This window comes from Neomonachus schauinslandi, chromosome 10 (genome assembly GCF_002201575.2).
Source record: "Neomonachus schauinslandi chromosome 10, ASM220157v2, whole genome shotgun sequence".
NCBI classification, from domain to species: Eukaryota; Metazoa; Chordata; class Mammalia; order Carnivora; family Phocidae; genus Neomonachus; species Neomonachus schauinslandi.
In genome coordinates, this window is record NC_058412.1 from 92,108,745 (window position 1) to 92,123,598 (window position 14,854).

General features: G+C 34.7%; 1 protein-coding gene across 4 annotated transcripts in view; it reads right to left on the minus strand.

The window, feature by feature from the left end:
- XRN2 (5'-3' exoribonuclease 2) overlaps positions 1–14,854 on the minus strand; it is an 83,450-nt gene that overhangs the window by 34,983 nt on the left and 33,613 nt on the right. For 2 of the 4 annotated variants that reach the window (XM_021700740.2, XM_044918931.1), the window contains 7 exons: positions 14,535–14,579; positions 13,005–13,136; positions 9,401–9,519; positions 6,969–7,104; positions 5,571–5,678; positions 5,395–5,484; positions 4,652–4,724 (listed from right to left, as the gene is read on the minus strand). In XM_021700740.2, the coding sequence (XP_021556415.1) occupies positions 4,652–4,724; positions 5,395–5,484; positions 5,571–5,678; positions 6,969–7,104; positions 9,401–9,519; positions 13,005–13,136; positions 14,535–14,579 (703 nt within the window). Of the gene's footprint in view, positions 1–4,651; positions 4,725–5,394; positions 5,485–5,570; positions 5,723–6,968; positions 7,105–9,400; positions 9,520–13,004; positions 13,137–14,534; positions 14,580–14,854 lie in introns of all 4 variants that reach the window. The other 2 variants (XM_021700738.2, XM_021700739.2) reach the window with 2 other exon arrangements.

Below are 14,854 nucleotides of genomic sequence, written 5' to 3' on the forward strand. Positions count from 1 at the left end.
AACTTGCAGTGCTAATGACAACAATAAGGTTACTAAGCAACAAATCAGCCCTACTGGGCAGGATAGGAAGAAATACCTTATACCCAGATGTGATAAAGTTAGTGCTTGGGTGAACTGGTAGTAAAAATGACATTAGCAGCTAATTTCTCCTGAGTACTTATTTATTATGTTAACATGCATTAGCTCAACAACACAAGTAACCCAAGTAGTGGTAACACTTAGGTAAATACATAGTAGTCACACTCTCTGGGTCCAGACCTCAGTTCAGCCACTGTGTGACTTTGATCAAATGACTTAAAATTCTCTATTCATATATAAAATATGTAGCATTCGAAATTATGTATATTATATTACAAAAACACAACACTGTAAGGGTTCAATAAATGTTGAAAAAGTACCCAGATATATTTTGTCTTCTATCATTTTAAGACACACTCAACTTAGGTAAGAACTTAAGTATTACCATTACTTTCAACAAGTTTTGAACAGCTGGGGGAATAAATATAACTCCTCACGATACTAAATTTGACCTAAAAAAAGTTGTGTTATTACAGTCTAATAAATGAAAACACTTACATAAAATATAAAAATATTAAAGGTCTGAGTTTCAACTCATCCTAAAATTCATATGGAATCTCAAGGGACCCCAAATAGACAAAACAACCTTGAAGAAGAAAAATAAAGTTGGAGGACTCCCACTACTTGATTGCAAAACTTACTAAAGCTACAGTAATTAAAACAATTTGGTACTGGCATAAGGACAGGCATACTGGGCAGTGGAACAGACAGCCCATAAATTAGCCCTCAGATATGCAGTCAATGATTTTCAATAAGGGTGCCAAGACTGTTCAGTGGGAAAGAGCAGTCTTTTCAATAAATGGTGCTGAGGAAAATGAATATCCATAGCAAAAGATGAACCCTAACCTTACACCCTACACAAAAGTTAACTAAAAATGGATCAAAGACCTAAATGTTAAGAGCTAAAACTGTAAAATTCTTAAAAGAAAACAGGGAGGAAGCTTCATGACACTGGATTTGGCAATGACTTCTTGCATACGACACCAAAAACACAGGCAATGACAAAACAGTCCAACAAAAATTGAACTTCCATCATAATTAAAAAATTTTTTTTAATTTTTATTTATTTATTTATTTATTTTTAAAGATTTTATTTATTTATTTGAGAGAGAGAATGAGAGAGAGCAGGGTCAGAGGGAGAAGCAGACTCCCTGCGGAGCAGGGAGCCCGATGCGGGACTCGATCCCGGGACTCCAGGATCATGACCTGAGCTGAAGGCAGTCGCTTAACCAACTGAGCCACCCAGGCGCCCCATAATTAAAAATTTTTGTTCATCAAAGGACATTATCAAACAAAGTAAAAAGACAATCACAAAATGGAAGAAAATAAATGCAAAGTCATATATAAGAGACTGGTGTTCAAAATATATAAAGTACTCCTACAACAACAAAGACCCAATTCAAAAATGAGCAAAAAACTTGAATAGACATTTCTCCAAAGATACAGAAATAGCCAATAAGCACATGAAAAAATGCTCAACATCACCAATCATTAGGGAAATACAAATCAAAAGCATAGTGAGATATTGCTTCATACCCAATAGGATGGCTATTATCAAAAAAACAAAACAAAACCAAAAAACCCAGAAAATAGACACAAATAAATGGAAAAGACATTACATGCTTATGGACTGGAAGAATACTGTTAAAATGTCCTTACCATCCTAAGCAATCTATAGATTCAGTGCAGTCCCTATCAAAATACCACTGGCATTTACCACAAAACTAGAACAAGGAATCCTAAATTTCGTATGGAACTACAAAAGACACCAAATAGCCAAAGCAATCTTGAGAAAGAACAAAGCTAGAGGTCTCACACTCTCTGACTTCAAACCATACTACAAAGCTATAGCAATAAAAACAGTATGGTACTAACATGAAAACAGACATATAGATCAATGGAATAAAACAGAGAGCCCAGAAAACCCCCCCCCCATATATATGGTCAATTAATCTATGACAAAGGAGGCAAGAATATAATAGGAAAAGACAGTCTTTTCAAGAAATGGTGTGGGGAAAACTGGAAAGCTACATTCAGGAGAGTAAAACTAAACCATTTTCTTGCACCATACGCACAAATAAACTCAAAATGAATTAAAGACTTGGATGTAAGACCTGAAACTATAAAACTCCTAGAAGAAACCATAGGCAGTAAGCTCTTTGACATCAGTCTCATCAATATTTTTTTTGGACCAGTTTCTTCAGGCAAGGACAACAAAAGCCAAAATAAACAAATGGGCCTACATCAGACTAAAAAGCTTTTGTTTCAGCAAAGGAAACAATCAATAAAATGAAAAGGCAACCTACTGAATGGGAGAAGATATGTGCAAATCATACATCCAATAAGGGGTTGATATCCAAAATATATAAAGAACTTACACAACTTAATACCAAAAAAACAATCTAATTAAAAAATGGGAAGAGGATTTGAAGACATTTTTTGCAAAGAAGACATCCAGATGGCCAACAGACACAAGAAAAGTTGCTCAACATCACTAATTATCACAGAAATGCAGATCAAAACCACAATGAGATATCACCTCACATCTTTAAGACTGGCTATTATCAAAAAGAAAAACAAAAACAAGTGTTTGTGAGGTGTGGAGAAAAGGGAACCCTCATACACAGTGGTGCAGCCACGATGGGAAACAGTATGGACGTTTCTCAAAAAGTTAAAAATAGAAACACCATACAATCCAGCAATTCCACCACTGGGTACTTATCCAAAGAAAAGAAAAATACTAATCTGAAGAGATAAATGCATCCCTATGTTCCCTGTAGCATTATTTACAACAGCCAACATACGGAACCAACCCAAGTGTCCATCGACAGACAAATGGATAAAGATGTAATATATATATAATGAAATATTACTCAGCCATAAAAAAGAATGCTTACCACTTCCAACATCAGGTTATTATGCTAAGTGAAACAAGTCCTGACAGAGAAAGACAAATACCATACGATTTCACTTACATGCGGAATCTAAAAAAACAAATGAACAAAAACAAAACAAAACAGGAACAGATTCACAGATAAGGAAACAAACTCTTGGTTACCAGAGGGGGAAGAGGTTGAGGGAATAGGCAAACTAGGTGAGTGGACTGAGGGGTATAAACTTTTAGTTATAAAATAAGTCAGTCATGGGGATGTAATATACAATATAGGAATACAGTCAATAATACTGTAGTAACTTTGGTGATAGATGGTAATTAGACTTATCATGGGGATCACTTCATAACGTATAAAAATATCAAATCACCATGATGTCCACCTGAAACAGGATAGTGTATGTCAATTATACTTCCACTAAAAATACATAAATACATAAAAGCCATTTACTGAATAAAAAAAGGAAGTAACAAATGTTGGCAAGGATGTGAAGAAATTGTTAACCATTATGCATTGCCTCACTTTTCCTCTGGATGATTTATGCTATATCATACTACAATGACATATATAGAAAGCAAGACATCTGCATGTTTATATATTTACTTATTTATTTAACACTTACATAAACATGCTTACTTATATACTTATTTTACTTTACTACCTCTTAGCCCTTTCCCTCTAATCAAAATATCCTCCACAAAGCACCTTAAAAACAACCTAAGACTCCAATCCATTTACATATAACAAAATATGACCATAGAGCACAACACCTGCTAACCTCAATCAGTGGGCTGCATTTCCCATTATCATTCCATTAAAGTAATATGAAATTTCCTTTACTACATAAACCAAAAGTCAACTCTAAAATCTCATTAAATGATTTTCAGTTTGTAAATTATTATTTCCCCCCCCCCCGTCGCACAATTCTCTGAGTCATGTTACTGGTCATCTGCACCACAGGAAATAACCAAGGAGAAAGTAAAAACATGGTTTTACCAAATGAAATTATCTTAGAAAAATACATGGTCGAAGAAAAGGTTAAAGTGATTTGCTGAAAGGGGCTTTGGCATGAAATAATAGTTGACTTACTGTGTGAGAGACTTCTTTATTGTGTTTTACATTCAGTCATCATCACACATTTGCTGAGTGGTAAAAAGCACGTTAAATTTAGTAGTAATTTAAAATTGACATTCTTAAAAAACTGTAAACAGAAGGAATGAGAAAATGTAACAGCTAAATAAATAAATAAATAGGAAATAAACTTCAATGATTACTGTCAAGTATTTAAAACTAAATTTCTAAAACATTTTTCATTTTCAAATTTCCATGGAGTATAAGTGAATCTCCACGTAAATGCAATCATGTTTCTGTATTTCTCAGCAACCTTACAAGGTGTCAATGAGCTACTAACTGGAAGCAAGTCCCAAGACCCAAGTCCCATTAATTAATCACAAAAAAAACCCACAAAAGAATGATCAATCTTTTCAATTCAATTTACTGTTTAGGGGAATGCTAATCATTGCTAATGCCAGGATGGATAGAAAAAAATCAAATTTTGACATCTAATTCTTAAAATATTTATCTTTTACAGAAATTCTTTCATCACCTAAATCATGTTTGCTCATAGTTTACTAAAAAGAGGAAACTGTTTTAACAAAAAAGGAATAATATCTAAATTTTACCTTGCCATGCATATTTCTTCCCATTCAAATCAATAGCAAAATCTTCAGGGTAGAAGTCAATTATACTAGAATCCTATGTCAAGGAGAAAAAATAAAGATTCAAAACAAAGTCACACATGTCTGAGTTATAAAGAATTTGACATTTCTTTCATGTTATCAGGCCTGATGAGAAAATCAGGTTTCATTCCTTTAAAAAATGTTATTAAAATATCAGGTCATTAATCCCAATAGTAAAACAAAGTTAACAATTTTATTTTAAAAAATGAAAAAAAAAAAAAAAAGGCATTATTAGAGAGGAATTTTAGAACTGACAACTGTGGACCCAAGACAGTCAATGAAGAGTTTACTGACTCTAATAATTCCTACTTCTTGCCTGACTCTCCTTCTTTCTATCTGGCACACAAAATAAGCTCAGAGAGGATTTTAGGTAGGCCAGTCTGAACTGTGGTAGCCACCACACATGGCTGGAACAAATAAAAATAATGACTTACAGGTAGGCTGAGAACAAAGTAACTGTTATAAGAATTGCTCCCAAACACTAATTTTATTTATACCAGGTGGGGCTCTCATAGCCAAGGAAAGTGGGGGGTGGGGGAGGTGAAAAATATACAGAAGAACTCAATACTTTTGTTTTTGGACTTCACTGTCTTAACTATGAGATGCAAAAGCAACTGTGTCTAATGTTAGTGAAACATATGACAAAAACCCAGTTACTAACACACTCAAAATACTAAGACACTAACGGGATCACTCATGAGCTTCCGCCATGATGGAGGTAGAAAGTTACCACTTGCAGCTGGAAAAACTCCCATAAGTTGTTCCAATGGTTTAAACTGCAAGAAAGAAAAAAAGTTTAAGACACAATTTTTATCTAAGCCAAAATTCTATGAATTTTATGACTCTAAATAATTAAGCTTACTGGTTTAGTGCCCTTCTCAAAATCAGATGGCATGTCTGCAATACCTTCAAAGTCTGAAGCAAATGGTGCATAATGGAATGGATAATACCACTTCCAGGAAGCACAGCCCTAGAATCATAACAAACAAAAAAAAACCCAACAAAAACAAAAATCTACGTTCAATACGGACACAGAAAAGCAAACAAAAATTAGAATATTAGCCTATAACATTCCATTTATAAAACACATGACTTCCAGTGTACATCCCATATATTAATTTTTTCCCATGAGTCCTAACAGTTGTTTTGATTAACTGAACTTTTACTTACTATCAATGGCTCCTTGATTTAAAAATTACTGCAAAGCATCTTTAATAATCAGTAGTTAATACCAAACTTTGTAAATATAATTTGTAAAATACAATTTTATTTATTTGTATTTACCTTTAAAATGTGCTTGGTTACATTTCTTTCCAATTTTAAGCTGCCATCATCAAATAAAATGAAGAGCAGTGGTAGCTGGCACTTACTTAGCATATAGATGGGTAAGGGACATGACTAGAACAATGACTAAATAAAACTTCGTAAGTTTCATTTTATAATTCCCTATTATATTTTCATTGTGACAACTTTCTCTTTATTATAAAAATATTTAAGTAAACCCATCAAAAAGAAAACAGTACGTTTTACTGATAGAAAAGAGAACTCCTCCTAATACATGTTTTGATTCTATGCCTAGTGAATTAAAATCCTGAGGACAAAAGTAAAACATGAATTTACTATTATACACTTGATAATGCATTAAATTATACTTTCCACTTAATGACAAACTTCATCTTTTCCCAGATCACACCAAACTTAACTTGCCTTGCTCTCAGAGAATGAAACCATGTATTAACTACTAGTGTTACAGTTCCCTATATGTCTACCTAATCTCTCACCAGTCTGACATCTCAATTATCAAAAACTTTAAGTCAGATACGGATTACTCCAATTAGAATGCACTTTATGTAACATCACTACATTACACGGAGGAAATGGTATCATTCAAATGCCTTTCAAATTCTTACTAGTATTTTCTAGGCTTTGTCCTTTGTTCAGTCGTTTAGTGACTATTATTTTTTACTTCCAATTAAAAAACCACCATACTTTAATTATGTTAAAGACAAAGTACACTCAAACCCACACTACTTGATGCTGAAATCCTTAAGCACAACAAAAATTATCTTTATATATATTAACACTTGAGAAGTGTCAAAGGCTTTACAAACAAATATTATTTAAGGTAATGAATTTCTAAACAGGAAGCTTTAAAAAACTGAGTCTGGATTTAATTTCAGAATACAGCTCAGTAATACACAGAAATTATGATCTTCCTAGAATGATTAGCTAGGTTTAGAGGAAAATATTCTCTCTGTACCTGGTAATAATATCGAAGAACCCAGCAGAGCCCCTCAACATAAGACTGTACAACTTTACGACGGAATTTCTCATCAGCTGCATCAACGTCAAATTTGTTCTTGTAGTACCGCTGCTTCCAACCAGCTTCCCATAGCCTAAAACCCAGGCAAAGCCGGTTCATGTTGAATTAATACTTTCCATAATTGTCCACTGGTTTATCACCCAAATCATTTTATATTTGATATCCAGGTGAAATGTGAATGAGATAAACAGTAATGCTAATACAGCTTCATTTAATTATTTCTAAAAAGCCCACTTTCACAGAATTTATTAAAAGATAAACATCAAAAATCCAAACACTGATTCTAGTAAGACCATTATAAAACTACATTTTGGAAAAAGAGAAAGCAACTATTTATTAAGGTAGATACTGAACACTTGTTTGTTCAAATTTTAATACTGTTTTACATCTTTTTTTATTGTGGACCAATTCTGAAACTACACTGTAAGATTCAAATATTGAAGATATTTTATACCAGTTCCTCAGTTTGTTAAAATACATTTAAACTAAACAAAGGAGTCAATCAAATTACTTTAAAAAAAGATTTGCATGGGTAATTTTTTAAAAAGTAAAAAATGGTTTGTAGAATAATAATCTAGGAACCAGGCAGAAAATTATGTTTATACCTATTCTCCCATCCTTGGGTCTTATCCCTCTTTCAGCTAAGAGTTGTTGGCTTAAGGGAAGGACACATATACACGTATGTATGTTCTGGTAGAACGTAGAAGCAGGTCAATCAATTCACTAAATTATCATTAATCACTTAAAATACATGTGAAGAACCACTTTTTCGAAGTGTTTTTTCTTTTTAAGTACTCATTTTTCATTCTTTAAAAGATTTAAACATTTTATTGAAGGAACACAAAGAAGCCAAGGAACACTAAAGAAACAAATCAGAACAGATCAAGAACATCATGATTCTCATTAAGGGCTATTTTCTACCATGTGCCACAATTCACAAATTAATTATAGTCATGTTCCAGAATATACCACACCACTTTTAATTCCCTCCCACCTGCCCCAAGCATTCACAGAACATCAATTAGGACAAATACCTTCTATGATGTGGATTTTAACTGTTTTACAGAAAATATTAATGAAATACATATCAAGAGTCTCAAGCATTTCTTGAAAGAAGCATTTCCACCTTGCCTATTCTCAGCACTGGGATTACACAATAAAGTACTAACAAATCAAGTTAACTATTAAGCTGGTATTGATCAAGATGGCTACACAATAAAACAGATAACATACTCTAAGAGGAAAGTCCAGAGTTGCAGAAACAGAGGATCAGGTAAATGCTCAATCACAAGTCACCACATATCTCAGAATCTGACATCAAAGGACATTAGGAAAATACAGAACCATACATGACACTTGAGAAGCTTCTCATCATAAATGCAAACATACCATCCACGTCCTATAAAAGAATCATGAGTTGTGGCCCACTACTGTTTCACTTTGAAAATATATCATTTTGCTAAATTCTTAATGAATTACAATTATTAAGATTGTTGGCCTTTTGCACTCAGAACCCAGGATTCAAATCTGGATTTAATTATACGAGAGGCTATTAATCTTATATAATGATCTCAAATTTCTGGATAAAGAATCAAAGTTTCCTTTTACAAATTTTAAGTATATAGCTAAAAGGAAACTTCTCTGTCATGAAATAGAATTGTATATATGCAAGTCTGTGGTTTTAAAAAATATACATATTTATCTCTTAACTAAATGACTTTTCCTATTTCATTTGAGGAAAAACCTTTCCAAATGAGAAGAGTAAAGCAAACTATGCTACGTATCCAAGTGTAACTGAACTTTCTATGTTAAGCAGCTTGAAAATTTAATCTCAAAACAGTAACATTCAGGGGCGCCTGGGTGGCTCAGTTGTTAAGCGTCTGCCTTCGGCTCGGGTCATGATCCCAAGGTCCTGGGATCGGGCCCCGCATCGGGCTCCCTGCTCGGCGGGAAGCCTGCTTCTCCCTCTCCCACTCCCCCTGCTTGTGTTCCCTCTCTCGCTGTATCTGTCTCTGTCAAATAAATAAATAAAATCTTAAAAAAAAAAAAAAACCAGTAACATTCAGATCACATAGCCAGAGCTAAACACCTCATGTCTAGCCGATCTAGTGCCTGGTCTCAGAGGGAAAAGTGGCTTGGAGGACAAAAACCTGCACGCATACTAATCTAGATACTTAGATTTAACAGCTATAGCTTACACATCTCACTGGAATTTACTGACTATTCTAACCCTCCACATTAATTACTGGTGGATAAAAAGATCACAGGCAAGCATCTGAAGGCACTGCTGCTCTAAGCTAAATAGCATTAATTAGACAGCATCTATTTCAGCAATTTGATAACAAAGAGTTACCAAAAAATGGTTTCACCTGACGTTATCCTCTGGCTCAGGTTCACTGTCACTGTCTTCTGCTTTTCGCTTAATTCCTCCTATTGGAGACGGGGAGCCATCAGAAGTGAAACTCGTATTAGGAGATATTGAAGGACTCTGCAAACAATTATGACATTACAGAGGAAGGATTTAATTATTCATTTCACATAAGAAGTTACATCCAACCGCTATTATAATCATGCTTCATGGTAATACAACTGTTAAAGCTATTAAATAGATACGGTAAGTATATTTAGAAGACTGTTCTTGGCCTACTCTACTCCCTCAAAAAAAGAATTATATAGTTCCAAGCTTCCTATGCTTAAACTCAAAAGAATCTGCACAGTAGAATAAAATTACTTCAGAAGAAAAAAGAATTTAATTTTATCAATTTTTAAAAATTAAAGGACTGGAATTATTTTTTTCTTTGGTGGTTCCCTCATGTTATGAACTCGTGATCACTTTCTACCAATCAAACAGCAAAGTTGTAAGGGGGAAAATATAAATACCTAATTAGTAATACACAAAATAGTCAGTGCTGGTGAGAATGAAGTTAAGCGGTAAATGCTCAACCTCACACAACCATTTGGAAAGCAACAGTTTAACAAGACTCTGCCAGATAACTGCTAAATTATTTTACAGATAATGTTTTAAAATTCAAGGTCCAAGTAAAAATGTATTAGTAACTTAGAAAAATGCAGATTTATTATTTTAAAGACTTGGATACCACTTTAAATTCACTATTATCTTCCGTTTGTATCTAATTCAATGAACACAGTGAACACCCTAAAGTATTTTTTTTTTTAAAGATTTTATTTATTTATTTGAGAGAGAGAGAATGAGAGACAGAGAGCACGAGAGAGAAGAGGGCAGATGGAGAAGCAGACCCCCTGCTGAGCAGGGAGCCCGATGCGGGACTTGATCCCGGGACTCCAGGATCATGACCTGAGCCGAAGGCAGTCGCTTAACCAACTGAGCCACCCAGGTGCCCCAACTTTAGTTTTGTTACATGATCAAAACCACAAGTGGCAAAAAAGGTTTTCATGGTAGTTTTTCTTCTGTTATTCACAGCATATTAGATATTGTGATTAAATTGAATTATTTTCAAATTGAGAGCTATTTTAATAATACTGTAACTAAAACCTTAGTATGAATGTAGTTCACACCATAGGCCAAAAAATGTTACAACAAAGCAAAACTGTATTTCTCATAGAACTTATAACTTTCTTTAAAAAAATGTATAATTTCCATTTTATTCATGATACTCTACGGCCAATACTGTTCAAAAAAACCAAAACTATAAAATTCAGGAATGCGCTTGTTGTACTTGAAAGTGAGATGGGTACTTTTAGACAGATCTGAGTTTGAAATTCCAAGTCCAACCTTTACTGGTTGTTTGGCCTTGGGCAATTTATTTAACCTCTGTCAGCCTCAACTTAAAATGGGGATAATGTTCTATCTCTTTGTCGGTTATGGCGACGATTAAATGATATGTATAAAGAATCAACAGCAAGATGACGGCGTGGCATATGGTGGCTCACCTTTCAGTAAGTCATCACTATTATTTTTTAAACCAACATTAAATCCATATGGATTAAATTATGAGAATGATATTCTTATCAGCTAAGTACAGAGAAGTTGGGTAAAAAGCAAACTTTCCCAAATTGAAAAACAAGATACAAACTATATCTGATAACAAAAATAATATACCTGCAAGGGAAAACAAAAAGTGGCTTATTTTTTAATACTAAATATCTACTGCTCTTTTCTGCTCTCTACCAACAAAGTCTTTCCTGACCATACCAGATTCACACCAATTGATTCAAATTCCTTTTTAAAAAGTTTTTTGCAATCAAATTTTATGAAATGGCCACAGATACAGTCAAACTGTATTTCAGAACGCAAAATTTAAAAACACGTATTTATGAGGAAACAGAAGTATTAACAGTGTGGACCATCAGGTAGACGCTACTCAATACTGTACACTAATATGCCGAACAGCTCAAACAAACAGCAAAAAAATCTGTAACGTTAAAGCCTCCCTCTAAATAAACTGGTAATTAGGCTTTGTGATTTCCTTAAATTCATAACATTCTAGATGAAAATCCCTCTATGCAAAGGCTCCAACAGAAATAATTGTGTCAAGGGGAATTAAAACAGGATCGAATAAGCAACCTAATCAATCATCAACCTCCCTATTCGTACTCCCATGGCAGACATTATTAATCAACAGTGGGTCCAGTCCTGTGGAGACTCATGAATCCTTCTCAAAGCCATCAGAGCGGGCAAAGTTTAAACCTCCCTACCTCCCTGGGAATAAGAAAAGGTATTCTATCATGGACATGGTGTTAGACAAACAAGTCACTCAGTTCCACCTTGTGGGGAAGACAGTCACTATAATCTTAATGAGGGACACCAGCCTTTTCTGTTCTATTCAAGCATCTCATTGCCATCCCTTCACTGGCCCTCCATATCCCACTGTTAACCGTGTAAGGAGTAAGACAAGAACACAAAAATCAAACAGAAGAAAAAAACATAACAGAAAGCCAGGTTGCTTCTCTCAGGAGATGCAAATTCTCATGAATTCTCAAATTCCATAGCTAAGGTCCTAAAACTTCGAGATGGGAATTTGCAGAATATAAATCTCCCGATATGGCAAAAATTCCACATACAGGATTGCCCTGCAATAAAGGATCTGAGCATCAATAGGGTAACCGTTAGAATAATGAAATATCAAAACTTATGCAATTTCCTTGAATATATCAAAACAAAAATTTACATTAGATACCAAACCTTACAAAACATATTTCCTCTCTCTATAACACACACTCTCATGCCTACCAGCCTGAAATAAGCAATAGCTTTGATTCTTTGCTGTACATCAATTTATGGTCTGTTCCCTCACCCCTGCCGCTGCCCTGCCATGTACTCTGGGCTCATGGTGTGTTGCCACTACAACAGGAAGCTACTGGACGGACTACAGCCTTGCTGGCTGAGATGATCTGCTTCTTCAGTCTGGATCACCAAGTTCAAACAAGGAGGGATATCAGGTGGCAAATCCATTCAATTCCTGAGTTTCTAAGGGCAGAGCAACCAGAATCTGCATAGTGAGAGCTACCTTAAATTATGTATTCAGATCTATTCCATGCCTGAGTTGGACAGCAAGAACTTAAGCAGTGAGGAGTACCTGTATTTGACAGACTGAGGAATATACATAATAAAATGCCCATAGCTGATTCCTGGAAAGAAAGGGGAAAACCCACCCCACCTTACCCCCAGCTATGAGATACTCTGATGTCCCCATCATGCTTCTAGCACCCAGTACCTTTAGGGGAAAGGGGAAGCACTGCGCCCATTTGCGTTACAGAAACATTGCTGCCACTTAGCTATATTTACATGCATTTTCCTTTCTTTCCCATCATTTAGATATTTACATATTGATAATCATGGATGCAACAAAGTTAAAAATATCTCAAGGGAAAAGAAATTGAGAAAAACTACAAAACAAAACAACTCCAGGCTGAGTAACAAAATTCACACGCAGCCACAAGAGACCTCCGATGTCACCACTTTTCAATGTCATGTAAAAGTAAGTCACTTACAGAGTTATTCTGCATCCTCATTTCATAGGCTGCTTGTCTCGGATTACTGGCTACTTGAGAACCCGGTGAATTTCTTGAACCCAAGGCATGAGGGGTTAATATTCCACCAGGAGAGAAAGCTGGTTGATCTCTCTAACATAAATGAAAACAAATGCAGAAATTAAAATTAAATCACAATACAGTTAGATGACAGGAAGAAAAGAAGGCAATGGAATAGAGTCCTCACTGTAAGCACTTATTAAAGGAGGAACTGGATTTCTGTTAGCCTTTACAGGACTGTCCACAATTTGATTTGATGTTAAATCACCCTGTAAACAATATTATGTAGTATTTAATAATAACCATTCTAAAAGTACATATAATACACTGTTCTGATACACAGAATCTATTCAAGACTCAGTAAGCTATTCCATTATGTTTACTGACAATTTCAGAAAACATTCAAGAAACAATTTCAGGCACAAAAAATAATATAACTATGAAGGTTAAAAAACTAGTCAAGAGTTTGATTTATACTTAGGATAACCCACTTTTATTTACCCTTCACCTTGCTAGAATTTAACTCTTTATTTCCAATTAATTATATCTATGATTATAGCTATAATAGGTAACAGTTGTGGCTGACTGGTAAAACATACTTTTTACACAGATACTGACTGAAAGAAAATAGTAATACATAAGGTAGAAAGCAGATATTCCCCTCACAATCTAAGTGGTTTTGAACCTACCTGTAACAATAAATAATTCTTCTTTTCTCCCTTCTAAGTTCCCCAACTTGCTCACTTCTAATAAAATATAATAATAAAAGGCACTCCCTAAATTCCATGAGTTTAAAATCCAGTAAAGACAAGAAAAACAAGAATCAAAGAAGTAACTATAGAGCATTATGCAATGAGGTAAGAAAACAAATATCACAAGTAAGAAGCAGCAGAGTTCAAAGAAAAGGACTGCTCATCCCTGGACCAGGGCCGAGGCCCCAGGGGAAAAGCTAAGCTATGAGGGAGTCATGAAGTCAGAAATCCACTCGGAGCTAGCAAATGTAGGCAACACTCTGAGTCAGAAGGGACGTGGTACATTTAGAAGACAGCACAGGCAGCTAAAATCGAACCAGATCAGAGTACACACCACGTGCCAGTGTGAGAGAGAGTGGGCTCTAAGCAGACTATAAAGTCGCTGGTCATTTCCGAACAGGGAAACAAGAGTTTCAGGAAGATTAATCTGACAAAGATGTAGACAGAATGCAGTAACTTATAAGAGAATATAAAGGGTTGACTATTTTTATTACAGAAACAATACCTGATTATCACACACAAAAAAAAATCAAAAAGCTAAGCACCCCACGCCCATCAAGTGCATCTTTTCAGACTCAAGAGTTTAGAAAAGACTTGACACCAGCATTCTTTCTCCAGGCAAGAAGGCAGCCCTATCCAACACCTACTTGATAAGGAATAACACTACTGCAATAAACAGCTTTCTCCCAAATCGTAAACTTATGCTATTGCCAATCTTATGAAATTAATTAAAACTCACCTTCATTCTCTTTCTTTTTTCTTTCTGTCGTCTTCTAAAACTGTCCTAAAAGTATAAAATCCACATATTCTGTCAAATAATTACACAAAAATGTCAGAGTTAAACATTACCAGGAATGATTTGGGAAACAATTTAAGTTTTAAAGGAAGACCCCAGAAACCTAGGTACATAATTAAACTAGGCAATGGACCATATGTTCAAAGTGCTGTTTATCAGAACTTTAGATGGATAGAGCATTGTAAATGGAGTTTAGATATAATTTAATTGTTCCTCTTAATATTTTCAGATAGTTTTGACATCATTTCAGGAAAGAATGCAAG